Here is a 14,991-nt window from a genome sequence, read left to right on the forward strand (position 1 = left end):
TTGTCCAAAAACATCTCTAGTGACTCTTTTTGTGATGGCAATGAATTGAACACTGAAAGGGTGACCATCAATAAGGGAATGTCTAAACAAGTTGTGGTATATTATTGTATTGGAATATTATTATGCTATAAGAAATAATGAAATAGGTAGGATGACTTCAGAAAAAAACACCTGCAAAGACATATAACTCATGCAGAGTGAAGTGAGCAAAACCAGGAGAATATTGTGTACAATAATAGCAATATTATAAGGATAGCCACTATGAAAGATAGGTATCTAATCAAGACAGTGATCTAAGTCAAACTCCAAAGGAGTCATGATGAAAATTGCTATCTGCCTCTAGAGAGAGAACCAGTGAAGACTGTAAATAAGCATACTTTTTAAACTTTATTTTTCTTATTTTTTTCTGGGTTGTTTTTTACAGTATGGTCAATGTGGAAATATTTTGCATGATCTCATATCTATAATCAAAATCAAATTGTTTGACTGCTCAAGTAGTAGAGATTCAAGAAGTAGGGAGAGCATTTGGAATCCAAAGTTTTTTAAAAATGATTGTTTAAAATTTTCCCATGTAATTAAGAAATATTTAATAAAATAAAAATAATTTTTAAAAAAGAAAATATGATGGGATCTAGAGAACTAATAATAGGCAGAGACATTGAATACAAGATTTTATATTTAACACATAATTGATATATTATAGAATAAAATGTAACCAAAAGGTAATAGGTATAAAGTCAAAGTAAAAACTATTTTAAGTTACTGAGTGACACTAAGAACAAATCAGAAATGCAACAAATCATAAATATTTATATTAAAATTAACAAATAACAACATGATGGCATGCCAAAATTTATGTGTGCACCAGAAATATTAGAATATAAAAGGCAAAATGTACATTCAACACATATTAACAAAAGAGATAAAGAGATAAATGAATTGAATTGAATGTTAAAATGAAGTGAAAAAATAATGAACAAATGAATAAAGCCAAGATAAAGGAGAGATAAAATAAAACTGAAAACAAAAATATGCAGAAATAAAACTAAGAATTTTTTTTAAAGAAAAATAAAATAGATAAAATATTGATTAATATGATCACAAAGGAAAGGAAGGTGGAATAGCCAAATGGAAAATTATTAGGAACAACTTTCAGTAAAGAGAGAAGAAATTTTTAAAAAATATGCCAACAACATTTTAAATGAAATAAATATTTGCAAGGGCAAAAATATCAGTTTAACAAAACAGAAAATAGATAATATAAATAGCATATTCTTATTGAAAAACTGAGAGAACCCTAAGTAAACTCTTGAAGGAAGAAAACATTCTAGAATCTGATAGGTTTACAAAGTAATTCTGTCAAAGTATAAATAATTCCCTAAGTTATCTAAATTACTTGATTAGGTACTTTTCTGGTCAGTTTTTACAAAATCTTTCTGTGACATAAGATGATCTTGATATCCAAACCAAGTAGAATTAACAAAGAAAAAGATAATAATAATAAACCATTATCTTTAAAAATAAATAAGTAAGTATATAAATACTCAAATGAATCTGTGATCTCATCCATTTGGATATTCCTTCCTATGATGTAGATTTCATCCCTGATTGCTTATTCTCTGTGACTATCCATGTATTCTCCTAAGTTTTCCACAAAGCTTGTATTATGTTAGTTGCCTTCCTCTTATTCTTCTGATATTTTGAAATTACCAGTGGAGTATTAGTTATCCCTTGCTCTCACCAGGTAACTACTGTATCTTCTTTTTCAATCATACATTTCTTTGATGACATCATTATCACCATTCTTTCTAATTTCTTGTTTGTAGTGTTTTGTACATACCACCCTTTGAGTGGTCATTACATTCAATTCTTTGGAGACTATAGGGTTCCATGGCTTGCACTTGCAAAATATTATGATTAAAAAATGGGTCCCTGTTTCAATGAGAAGCTAGGTTTAATAAAAAAAAAAAAAAACTTGGCAAGATTAAAAAGTCACGATAAAAAGTAATGTAGTGTCCCTGTTACTTCCAGGAACAAAAATAAAATTGTCTATTATTAAAATACTCTCCCTTCTCTCATTGCCCACCTTTCTAATATTCTCATATCTTACACCTCATCACAGATTCTATGATGCAAACTTTTTACTGTTTCTTGTACAAAATATGCCATCTCATCTCTCAGTTTGAAAACTTTCACTAGCTGGCCCTTGTGCTTATAATATTCTCCCATCTTATCTCTGCCTCTTGACTTCCCTGGCTTCTTTCAAATCCCAGTTAAAAACCTCACCATGTACAGGAAGCTTTTACCTTATCTTCCTTAATTCTAGAACCTTCCTTTTGTTGTTCATCTCTGGTTTACCTTGTGTTTATATAACTTGTTTGTTCATAATTGTTTGTATGTTATCTTTCCTATTAAACTGTGAGCTCCTTGAGAGCTGGGACTGTCTTTTTGCCTTATTTATATTTTTATTACTTAACACAGGACTTGCCTGAATGACTCACAGATACTGGAATATCGGTATTCCTAATCCAACTCTAAAAATCATTCCTTTGAGATCAGTGAAGGAGACAAAGGTGGCCTGTCCCTTACCTAAACCTTCAGACTATGAGAGAAGCACTATTTGCTGATTACATAAAGTTATAAATAAATAAACCAGTTAAATCAATTAAGAAGAGGTTAATGCTGACTATAAACAGATATTTTGTTTCACATGACCTATATGTCTAATTTTGATTTTTCACCTTACATTTTATTATCACTATTATCCTAACAGAAAATAAGGAAACTATCAGATATAATTAATGTGGTCTTAACTGCCCAAATCCTCCAAAACCCAAAGGGAAACATTTTATTACTTGCTTAAGTTTTTTTTTTTCTTTCCCCTATTGAAAATAGTACACATTTAAACTAACAAGCTTAACCAAATTCTTTGTCTACCCTAGAGAGACACTAGTATTTATTACATTAAAACATTTAAATTTCTTTATGTAGGACCATGTACTATTGTTTTTTGTTTGAATTTATGTCCTTGAAGGAGTTTTGTGGGACTTTTTTTTGTTTTGTTTTAATATTTTCAAGGTAATGGGGTTAAGTGACTTGCCCAAGGTCACACAAGTAAGGAAGTATTAAGTGTCTGAGGTTGGATTTGCACTCAGGTCCTCCAGACTCCAGGCTGGTGCTCTATCCATTGCCTCACCTAGCTATCCCTGGATGAGTTTATGTTAACCCATTTCCTTCTTGGCAGAAGATTTCAAATAATTCAGTAATATATCTGTACTGAATGGAAGATTAGTTCAGTCATTATTTTTTAAAAGATAGTTTATAAGGAGTTCACAGAAATGTCCATTGTGTTTTCTTCCGCCTTGAGATTAAGTACTAAGGTTTCTATGAAATTTAAGAGGCAGAAGTTCACTATTACTAGTCCCTTTGAGCAATAACCTGAAAAACTACAGAGATTCAAATATAGGTAATATACAAGTGCTAGAATATGAAGAAGAGCTTGTAAGCACCGCCAATTAACTAATTCTAAAATAGTGTTGTAAAATCAGTCATCTAAAATGATATTTATTTAAGGATATAACTGATATATATGTTGAGTTACTTTTTGAGTATGGCAAAGACAGAATTTCATAGTCAATATAGAAATGAAAAACTGATAGAATTTATATAGCACATTAATGGTTTCTGAAATATTTTTCTTATATCATCTCATTTGATACTCACAGTAATCCTGCAAGTTAAGTGTTATCTTTATCCTTATTAAATATAAAGAAAATAAGAAGTTAAGCTTTAATAAATGGTTGAAAACAGGATTCAAACTGAAGTCTTCCAAACTTAAAATTCAGTTTTCTAACCGTTTTACCACCTGTTTGTTTCATTTTGCTAATTGATAATCAATTTAGAATCCTGGTCACCCTCAAAATGATATAATATCAAATCAACTTAAATGCAAAGAATTCCAACAATTGTCTCCTAGGGATATGCAAAGTTTAGAAATATGTCATTTTTTTAAAAATGAATTATTTTAAAATATTCTAATACAATTTTTCTCATTTCTTATGCTCCAATTACTTTCATTTTGATTTATGGCTGACTGATTTTATACCAATGTTATGTTAATGCAGGTCTTGCTCTACTTTTTGTGAAGCATTTCTTACGTTGTGAGAGGTGAACTCTTTTCAATATTCTTGTGTAGGCTTCATAATTCCATCCACATCTTAGGCTTGTTACATTGTGTTATCTGAGTAAGATGAAAGCCCCTAATAATAAATGGTGATTCATTCTTACCATTCAAGAAAGTAGAGCTATTTTTGACTGTGTAGCAACATTTTTGATGCTTTTTGTTTTCAACCTTATTTTGTCCATTTTAATGATAACTTCATTAAAGAAAAAAAATTAAAACCACCTCTTTGACAAGGTAATGGTATCATTCTTTTTTCCTTTAGAGAAATTAAACCCAACAAAAACCAATGCAATCTCCTGACAATAGCTTTCCAGGGTTCTGCTCTGCTTTCAGAAAATGCTTAAGGAGTCCTCATGACTGTTTTCAAGATAAATCCTCCCATTCTAAAACTTTTGAGTTTGTCTTTTTGAAGTGGAGCGTGAATAAGAGAATCCATTTAATGACATTCAAAATTGACTCATCTATTTTTCTCTCTCCTGTCTCCTCCAGCTCTTCCTTTTTGTGGTTTGGAACTTTGAGCTCTACATGATACCCCTGGTTTTGTTGTTGCTACTGACGTGGAACTACTTCTTGATAAAATCAGGGAAAGATAACCGGCAACGTGACACGGTATGTCTTTACTTCCACCCCTGTGTTCTTTTTGCCCTTCTCTGTTACTAGACCTGAAATGAATTTGACTTTTTGAAAAACAATTTCTAATTGTAGACTCATATCAGGGCAAACATTTGTCTGTCTTCCTTCTATCCACAATGAAAAGTTTGCATGCATTCCATTACTTTCTCTGTTTGGTTGAAACTAAAATGGAAAACACATAATGGAGAATGCACTGAATCCTGGTTTTTATTTATAAGGAGCTGGTTTTCATTTTAAATGAGCACAAGAAGAGGAATATTTCTCTTCCCCTCTTGATATTGCCTATGTTGTACTGATTGTTAACACAAAAGTGCATATAATTCTAGGAGCTGAAGGGACAGCAGGGAGAGCATTTAATTTCTCCCAAATGATTCATGGAAATATAAACTCGATCCATTTTTCTCGCTACAGTTCTTTTTGATTCTGTCCTCGAGAAAATGAATCATTGATATCGGCTTAGGAGATTCCACAAAGCACCTTTGAAGGTACATTATGCTTTCCCAAGTTCTCAGTAGATTAAAAACGAGTTATGTTAATGGTTAAAGGATATAACTTAAAATAAGTTGACCCCAGGGAAAGCTGAACTAAATCTCATTTCTCCTACCCTCCACTTTATCTTTTTGAAAACTGCAGAACATATTTGGAGTGCCTTTCCCATCTCTGCCTTTGTACAAACCATTCCCTAAACCTGGTATGGTCTCCTTCCACTCATTCATTTTAAGACTTAAGCATTAATTTCTTCAAAAAGCCTTTTCCTAATTCCTCCAGTTGTTACTGTTCCCTCTCCAAAATCATTTTAATTATATTTTTTGATTATATTATATTTTATATTTACTTATATGCATACATGTTATTAACCCCCAGTAAAAGCTAAACTCCCTGAAGCCAGGTAATTTCATAATTTTGTTTTTATGTCCCTGGTACCTCACACATACTTGATAAATGCTCATTGAATTGAACTTACTATTAAGGAGGTTTTAGTTTCAAAAGCAAAAGCAAATGACTTCTCTACCTGTGCAGACTTTAGCCCATTCTTGCTTTGACTGGTGTTCTGCTCTATACAATTACCCTGAAAATCTCTATCCTCAGAAAAAAAAGTCCAAAGACTTCAGCATGATTGTCCCTCTTCTAAATAGAAAATATATTAATTTATTAACTAGGTGAGTAGAATAGGGCTGTTCTAAGAAATCTGAGCATCTTTGCAACAAAAGAATCCATTTTGAATTCATCAAACTCTGGAGAGATGCCTTCCCCATTAAGGGTAACCATCTGATTTTAAAATTAACATTTTTATAAACTTACTCAACCCAAAAACACAATATAATAATATGATCAGCTAATAACATCAAGTCAAGTCAGTAAGCATTAATTTAGCACTCATTCTGTGTCAAACAATGACTAAACTCTGGGGATTCAGAAGCAAAAGATTCTGCCCTCAAGAAGCTCACAATATTGTTAAGATTCATATCAACTTTTTTTTTGCTAAGGACAGTTTTATTTGGGGTAAAATGGAATTTACTTTAAAATAAACAGACCAAAAGTGAATATTCACAAAGTGTATAATAGAAGAAAATGGCTAGACCTAGTTTGTTGAATGAATGGATCAGTTTCAATATTAAGGACAGGACTCTCCTGCTCTCTCTCCTTGTTCCTATTCTCTTCAACTTTTTAATTTTTTCAGTGACACAGATTACATGTTTATCAAATTTGAGGATGACACAAAACAAAAGAGAGTAGCTAATATGCCAGAATTAAGATCCTCAAATCAATGTGACATAATAGAATTGTATAGTATAATGAAATCAGCAAGCTAAAATTTAGTAATATAAAAGTATAGACTATATATATTGGGTAAGATAAAACAATTAAGTAATTTATTTGAAATAGAGTATGGGCCTAGAGTCAGGAAGGCTAATTCTTTTTAAGTTAAATCTGACCTTAGATTCTTACTAGTTATGTGGTTCTGGGCAAGTCATTTAACCTTGTTTGCCTCAGCTTCCACATCTGTAAAATGATCTAGAGAAGGCAAAGGCAAACCACTCCAATATTTTTGCCAAAAAAAAACCAAAACCAAATTGGGACATGAAGAATCAGACATGACTGAAATGATTAATTAACAACAACAACAACAAAAATTGAATTAGGAACTTTAATAAATTGAATGAAGCAGCAGTGCAAGTAGCTGAATAAAGTCTTAATTTTTCTTAGGCTGCAAGAATAGAAGTTTAGCATATAAGGTGAAAGCTAGGAGAGATCTACAATAGTCTGTTCTGGTCTACTTCAAAGTAATTCAAATAATCTCTAAAATATTGCAGTCAGTTCTGCTCACCATGGTTTAGAAAGGACATTGATTGACACATTAGAGGAAGGTAATGAGGATGAAGGAAGGACTAAAAACCATGCCATACTAAAATCCCTTTAAGATTTGTGAGTTCATGATCGTTACCTTCGAATATTTATTAATCTCTTCATGTAGAAGAAATATTGGGACTAAGAAGAATAAGTCCGCCTTCTCTCTTCCTATTCACACACTGCTGAATACTACTGGACAAAGTCTCAAACATGAATTCAATACAAATTTGTATCATCTAATTTCAACTGGGCTCTCACTGTTACCTAGTAATCTTTTAATTCTTTATTCTCAGATTGACTAGTATACTTTCCACATAAATTAGTTTAATCTGTCTTTTCTCTTTTTAGACCTTTATGTGTTTCTTCTTTCCTTCCTCTGAGCTAAAGACCTTGCCTTCTACTTTACTAAAAATAGGTATGAAATCCATTTTTCTCCCCAACTATACTCCTCAAACTCCTTTTTTATTCCTATTCTCTCCTCATTTGTGCTAGTCTTCAATAAGTTAGGAGGCCATCTCCTACATTAATAATTCTTTTCTCTCATCTTCAATATCTCTTTTGTTGTTGTATGGTCATTTTTCAGTCATGTCTGACTCTTTATTACCCCTTTTGAGGTTTTCTTGGTAGATATACTAGAGTAGTTTGCCATTTTCTTTTCCAGCTTATTTTACAGATGAGAAAACTGAAGTAAGCAGGATTAAGTGATATGCCCAGGAGCACACAAGTAGAAAGTATCTGAGCTCAGATTTGAACTCATCCAGGCCTTCCACTCTATGTACCACCTAGCTAGTTAAATGTAGTTATATATAGGGACCCCAAACTCAACATGCCCAAAGCAGAGATCATTATATTTCCTTATGCCCAGCCCCTCAAATCTTACCCTTCTTAGTTGATGACACTGCTATCTTTAAGTCACTGAGTTCTACAACCTTAGAATTAGCATAGTGGTGCTTATTAGAGTCTATCTACCTAATTAGTTGGCAAGATTTTTCAATGTTATCTCTACAACCTTCCTTGCATTTAGCCCTTCTGACCATTCAAGCAATTTCAGCCCTCATTCATGCACTCAACCCTTCTCTCCCTAGACTATCAAGATAGCCTCCTAAATGGTCCTAGTTGGGCATTTTGACTTGAGTGATAGGTAGGTAAGAAGGAGTGATACAGGTTAAGAATAAAAAGATTGATGAGTCAGATTGTTTAGGTCTTTAAATATCAGAATGAGATGTTTTGTATTTTACATATAAAGTACTTTGCAAACTTTAATATATTATATAAATGTTAGTTATTTGTTATGATTATTACTATTGTTCTTTACATAGAGGCAACAGAAGGTCAATGCCTTTGCAGATATTTTAGTAACTTAGGTGATAAGATCAGTTCTATGTCTTAAGAATATCAGTTTTGTAACATTGTTGAGTGTGAATTGGAGAAAGAAGAGACAACGCAGGAAAAACAACTAGGAGGTTATTGCAGTCATCCAAATGAGAAATAATGAGTACCTGAACTCGAAAAGAAGCAAGTTAACTAAAAAGAAAGGGAGAAATTAGAGATGTTTTTATGGAACTATCAACAAGATTAAATATGGCTATTAAGGGGAAAAGAAGAGATAATGTTAGAAACTTGTTGAGTAAAATATGTTGGGACCATCAACAGAACTGAAGAAGTTTTGAGGGACAGATTTGGAAGGAAACATAATGAGTTCTGTTTTAGAATGTTGAATGTGAAGTACCTATGCTACATCCTGGTGGGATATCCAAAATATAATTGGTCATGTGGGAATGGTGCTCAGGAGAGAGATTAGAGCTAGATATATACATTTGGGCGTCTACTGCATAGAAATAATTAACTCAAGAGAATTTGTGAGATCATCAAGAGAAAGTATTTAGAGAAAGAAGAGCAGAGAGCCCAGCATAGAACTTTGTGTGAAGTTCACACTTAATGAGAAGAGGATGAGGATCCAGCTAAGGAAACTATAGTGGTACTTGTCACCAAAACTCAGGAATTGGGGAGGGAATTTCCAAAAAGAATAGCAAAAAACTGCAAAGATCAAGAAAAAACCCCAATAAATTCAGTGGGAAAGAAATTAGATTATTCTCTAGAGAACAGCATTTACATAAAACTATCATTTCTAAAATGTTTCCCTTATAATAACCTTATGAGGCAAATATTACAAGTATTCTTATTCCTTTTGTACATAAGAGAATACTGGAACTCTCAGAAAACTTAGGTTAAATGCCCAAAGCCACTGATCTTAGTAAGTTGCAAAGCAGTTACCCATCAACTTTTCTAATATCCATTCAGGTCCATTATTCTTTCTCATACCTAAAATAGTACCTACTTTCCAGTACCTTATATTGCTTCTCAGGTAAATGATGTGGTTTCAGAAAAGCAGTAAATAGTTATGTAATTCACAAAGTTTCTTGAAGGAAATAGGAGCTGGTTTCAATACTTCCCTAATTACCTTGGTAGTTTAGTTTCCATTTTGTGGAAAGGAAAGAGGCAACTCCACAGAGACTCACAGAATCAAAATGGTAGAGCTTGGAAGTCCTTAGCAATCATCTAGGACAAATACCCTTATTTTAAAGGTGAGAAAACAGGATCCAGAAAGATGAAGTGGTTTATCCAAAGTCAGGTCATTTAATTAATGTCATCCAAGACAATCCAATTTTTTGTATTTCCAAATCAGCACATTTTCTTAGTCCCTACAAGATTTGGAGTTATTTGCAAATAAGAAAACATAATTTTTATAATTTAGTTTGAGCCTTTTTATCCCAAGAGAGGTCTTCCTTACAGAAACGAGCAATTGTTTTAAGTACTTCGAATGAGAAACACTGGAAGTACAGGCTTTTCTAGTAGTTGTCTCTTCCAAAAGGCTCTCAGCCTTGGCTTCCCTTCTAGAGTAATTCATTGTAGATCCTTCATATAGTCCCATAAAATCCTAAGGCTTTCTCCTAAGCCTATTGAAAGGTTCGAATTAATATGAATTATGAGACTGCCACATTGTTTTGTGTAAAATATAGCAACAAAGTAGGATTTCCTAAATCTTTTCCTACTAACATATTTGTTCTGACAGGCTCCCTCTTTTCCAAAGTGCCATGGACATTATTTTATTCTACTGCACAGCCCTCTGGGTAGGACTCCGCAGTCTAACTCTCATGGAATGCCAACTATACTCCATAACTCCTAGTAATTGCCTCTTACTTGCCCAAAACACACATATCCATTTCTGTGCTTTCCAGACTCTCAGTGCTGCAGTCACCAAGTTTCATTCAGCTTCTGAGACACAGGCACAGCTGAGACCCTAAGTAACTCTTAAATCCTCTTTATCTAATTATACGTTTTCTGGCAAACCCAATTGTGCATTTAAACAAAGAAACCTTTCCCACACTAGTTCCAGATATCCCTCAAAATACATAAAATTTGGAAGCCAGATTCTTTGTTCTGCTCCATGGTATTGATTTCCATTTTTCAATCAACTCTTATCTGCCATGTTACCCAGTAGGCATACTGTGGATGTAAGCAGTCATACAATGGAGAAGCAATATCCCTGCATAGCAAATCACAAGTTTATGTTTGACCTGCAGATCCTCAAAGTGTCCCTCAAAACATTTTCAAGCCCTGTAAGTCACCACACATGTGGGAGATAAAATCTGATGTGTATAAGCAGTTATCTGATCTAAAGCCAAAGATCTTTATCCAGAGACGTCTGTAAGAGAAATTTATACTAGAGAAGTTAACATCTATTTTTGTTTTTCTTGAAAAATAACATCTTCTATAGCAGTGGCTAAAAAATGTGATTCTTAGATTACTGAATGAATAATATAAGATTGTTGAGAGGAGGTAGGAGAGGAACAAATCTAAATGCCCTTTAACTTTATATATGTGAGTGATAAGAGGGAAAGGAATACTGCTATGATACAAAAAGAAAAGATGTAGGAGGAAGAAGTTTCTGTAATAGATGAGAAATATATAGATGAATAAATGTTCTGCTATTACCATGTTAGTTGTTAGATTATGATATCCAATAGAATGAGTCATTTAGCTTTATGACCATTTACAAGATGAGGCTATAGACTATCCTTTCTGGAGATCTTTCAAATCAAGGTTTATTAAAAAAAGTAACTGCTTTTCTATCATTATTTCTTTCAGTAGCAACTTAATTAGAGAAATGACTTATAATAGTTACTGAATATTTCTTATCTTACTGTGCTACTGAACTCATTAGGGACAGTGTAGCTAGATGGTGCAGTGGATAGAACACTGACCATGGATTCAGGAGGACAGGAATTTGAATCCAGCCTCAGATACTTGCCATTTACTAGGTGTGTGACCTTGGGCAAGTCACTTAATCATGATTGCCTCGTATCCAGGGTCATCTCCAGTCTTTTTGATTCATTTCTGGCCACTGGTCCCAAATGACTCTGGAGGAGAAAGTGAGGCTGGTGACTTAGCACAGCACCCCCTTACTCAAATCCAACTCATGTGCTTGTCATGGCATCACCTCCCTGATGTTGTGGTCTTCTTCAAGAATGTACAAACTTGTGACAATATAAGAGAAACATTCATTCCTAAAGACACAAACACAGCACTGACAGTAGGTAGGACAGATTCCTGTCCAAAAAATGAGTATTAACATCCTTCTTTTCCTAGTTTGAGTTGTTCTATATTTTATTGTAATTATATGTATATATATATATATATATACATACATAAAAATAAAATATATTACATTAAAAAACCACTCCTACACCTGAATTAACAATTTGGTGAATGGAATCACTCCTTATTTCATTGAAATGTCAGGCATGGGGTTGGATGATCTTTTGTTTTAGTCAATATTATGTCAGATGTTTATTTGTCAATATGTTATGTCTTGAGTCAATTGATGCTTTTAGGTGAAGGAACTCGGGTTTTTTTTTTTTATAAAGGTGTCACATTTCTATAAGCAAGAGCTCTCTCCAAAAACCTGGCAGTCTCTTCACTTGTGAGTTCAATATTTAGTACTTGCTCCCCCTCATTCGTGATTATTTGCCACAATACATTGGAAGAGAGTTTTAATAATAAAAAAGAAAAATTATCAGTCCTATGGCAGCTAACATAGTATCCTAAAGTCCCATGATTCTATCACACTATGAACTTTTCTCAATAAGTCAATTATACCTCTTTCTACTAATTTGAAGCTCCTGTTAGGATGATACACACACACACACACACACACACACACATACATACACACATATGTGTGTGTATCATCATGCACTGCTCTATTATTATAGTTCCCAGGTGTTGTCTGCTCTGCACCTTTCATTGGTGAGATCTTCATTGTCTGTCCTATCTTCTGCTCAATGGGACTGGGTTTTTTTCTTGGTGTAGCATTGTCAGCACATAGAGTTTATCCCTAGCCTTTTAGATATATGAGTCAACAGATTTCCAGGGAACCAAGGAATGATCTGTATAATAATTATAGCTCTTCCAGCAATAATATACCAAATCAGGAATCCCCTCCTCTTCAAGCTTGTCTCCTTGTTTTATAGCTCTCCTGCTTCTGCATACACAAAAATTCACCCAGATACTAGGGTCACTCTATCTCCTTTTAGGATGAAACACCTCATTCTCCCTTTAATGTATAGTTTGAACCCTGGTCTGCAGAAGAGCAAGCAACTCTGACTGGATTAAAAGACAAAATAGCTGAAAAATAACTCCCCATCCTAGTGATTAGCTTACTTTATGAACTCATAACAGACTTGTGGAAATTATTACCTGTAAGGATCATCCAATTCATTCCTCATTTTACAGATAAGGAAATGGAGACCCTAGGATTTGTCACACTCATACAGACAGTAGTAGAAAAGAGACTCTAGATGCCAATTCTTCTGTGCCTTAATGATGATGATGATGACAATAATAATGTTTCTCCTTCCTTCTCAATGAAGACCATGACATCAAGGAGGTGATGCTGTAATAAGCACATGAATTGGATTTGAGTGAGGAGGATGCTGTGCTAAGTCACCAGCTGCACTTTCTCCTCCAGAGTCATCTGGGACCAGTGAATAGATATGAATCAGGGCAACTGGAGATAGCTCTGGATGCTAGGCAATCAGGGTTAAGTGACTTATCCAAAGTCACACAACCAAGTGTGTCAGTGTCAGGTGTATTAAATAAATGTATCTAGACTGGATTTGAACTCCTGTGCTCCTTACTCCAAGGTCAGTGCTCTACCCACTGTATCACCTAGCTGCCCCTAATTTGAGCCCTAATTCAGAAAAAAAAATAGATAGTTCCTAATTGAGGACTTCTGAAAGATGCTGAAATTGAGGGTAGTGTCTTCAACATGAGACATAGCTTGGCACAGTGACTAGAAAGAAGCCTCTTAATCAACAATCCTAAGGCTCTAAGTACCACCTCTTATACATACTTACTATCTGTAACTAGTGAATGGACAAGTAACATAAATTCTCATTGCCCCCAGACAATTCTCTAAGACTAAAATGCAGATTAGTTACTCATCTGTGTTGTGGAGGGAGTTTCATCACTGTTCCCTATGTCAATGAAATCACTTGTCCACATAAAAAAAGATTTAAATCTTTCACATTACTACTTCTAATTTGTCCAAAGATTATTAAGGCTATTAAGGCAACCACAGCTGTCCCTGGATTTACCTTCATGAGGCATTGGGTAGCAACTATTAACACTCCTAATGCTGTCACTGACAAGTATAGGTCATTACCTAAAAGTAAGTAAAGCTGTAGTCAAAAATCCACTTAATATATGTCCCAGAGGGCTACCTGTAATTTATCTAAATCAACAAGGAATAATAAGGAAGATGGGAGAACTCAGAATCCCTGTTTTTAGCCAAGCAGAGCTTCATATAAAAATACATTAGGGAAGAAATATTTTTCATATTTCTCTGATGTGAAAACTGTCCAAATTCATTGGGAAACACATACACTACTCCCATTTCTTAAAGTTTGCTCCTTATCTTTCTTTGCTGTTATGCTATTCTGCTTACCTAACAGTCTTAATTGTCTAATCAATTGAGGCATGAAAGACTGAACTCTAGCATGGATCAATGAAATCATTCACTGACTCACAATCTTACTATGACAGATGATGAATCAAGCTACATTCACCCTTGTTAAAAACCTTAGAAAATAAATATTTGCCTGATACTCAAGGATATTGGAACCCTCCACTAGCCCCATTGAACAATGCTAAAAGTTGTTCCCTTCTATCAATAAATCTATTCAGCACAAGTATTTATCTAGAGATTAACAATGCTCCAAGCATTGGTAACTGAAGAATCTTGTCATTATAAACTTTGTCGATTAACAGTAATTTGGATTGATAATTCAAGACACTGACCATGCTCCCATAACTACACATATGGCTTGACCACCATCTGTGTGATGATGGGTTTCAAGGAATTCCAACTTGGAATCTTTTTGCTAACAAATGGATGTGTCTCTCAGGTCCTAATGATCTTTGACACTGGCTTCCCCTTGCAAAGCACCTGAGGAGGTACCGCTATTCTATTTTCTTTTTGTGTATGTATCTATCATTACCCACTACTCAGTCACCTCCCATACCTCATCCCTAAGGAGAAGCCTTACGTAATAACAAGTATATATATATATATATATATATATATATATATATATATATATATATATATATATATATTCCAAGCAAACCAAATGTCACTCTAAAGGATGCATATGAAATCCAGCATCTCTGTTCTGTTCTGTGCTTGTTGATGATTGTGAAGTTCACAAGAAGGAAAAGAATTAAATAGTGCTAGTTCCTCCTGAAATCAATCGTAATTT

General features: G+C 33.8%; 1 protein-coding gene across 4 annotated transcripts in view; it reads left to right on the forward strand.

Moving 5' to 3' along the window:
- Positions 1 to 14,991, forward strand: part of MCTP1 (multiple C2 and transmembrane domain containing 1) — a 528,212-nt gene that overhangs the window by 392,918 nt on the left and 120,303 nt on the right. For all 4 annotated transcript variants that reach the window (XM_074200502.1, XM_074200503.1, XM_074200500.1 and 1 more), the window contains one exon: positions 4,673 to 4,792. In XM_074200502.1, the coding sequence (XP_074056603.1) occupies positions 4,673 to 4,792 (120 nt within the window). The remainder of the gene's footprint in view (positions 1 to 4,672; positions 4,793 to 14,991) is intronic.

This window comes from Macrotis lagotis, chromosome X, assembly GCF_037893015.1.
Source record: "Macrotis lagotis isolate mMagLag1 chromosome X, bilby.v1.9.chrom.fasta, whole genome shotgun sequence".
Lineage (NCBI taxonomy): Eukaryota > Metazoa > Chordata > Mammalia > Peramelemorphia > Peramelidae > Macrotis > Macrotis lagotis.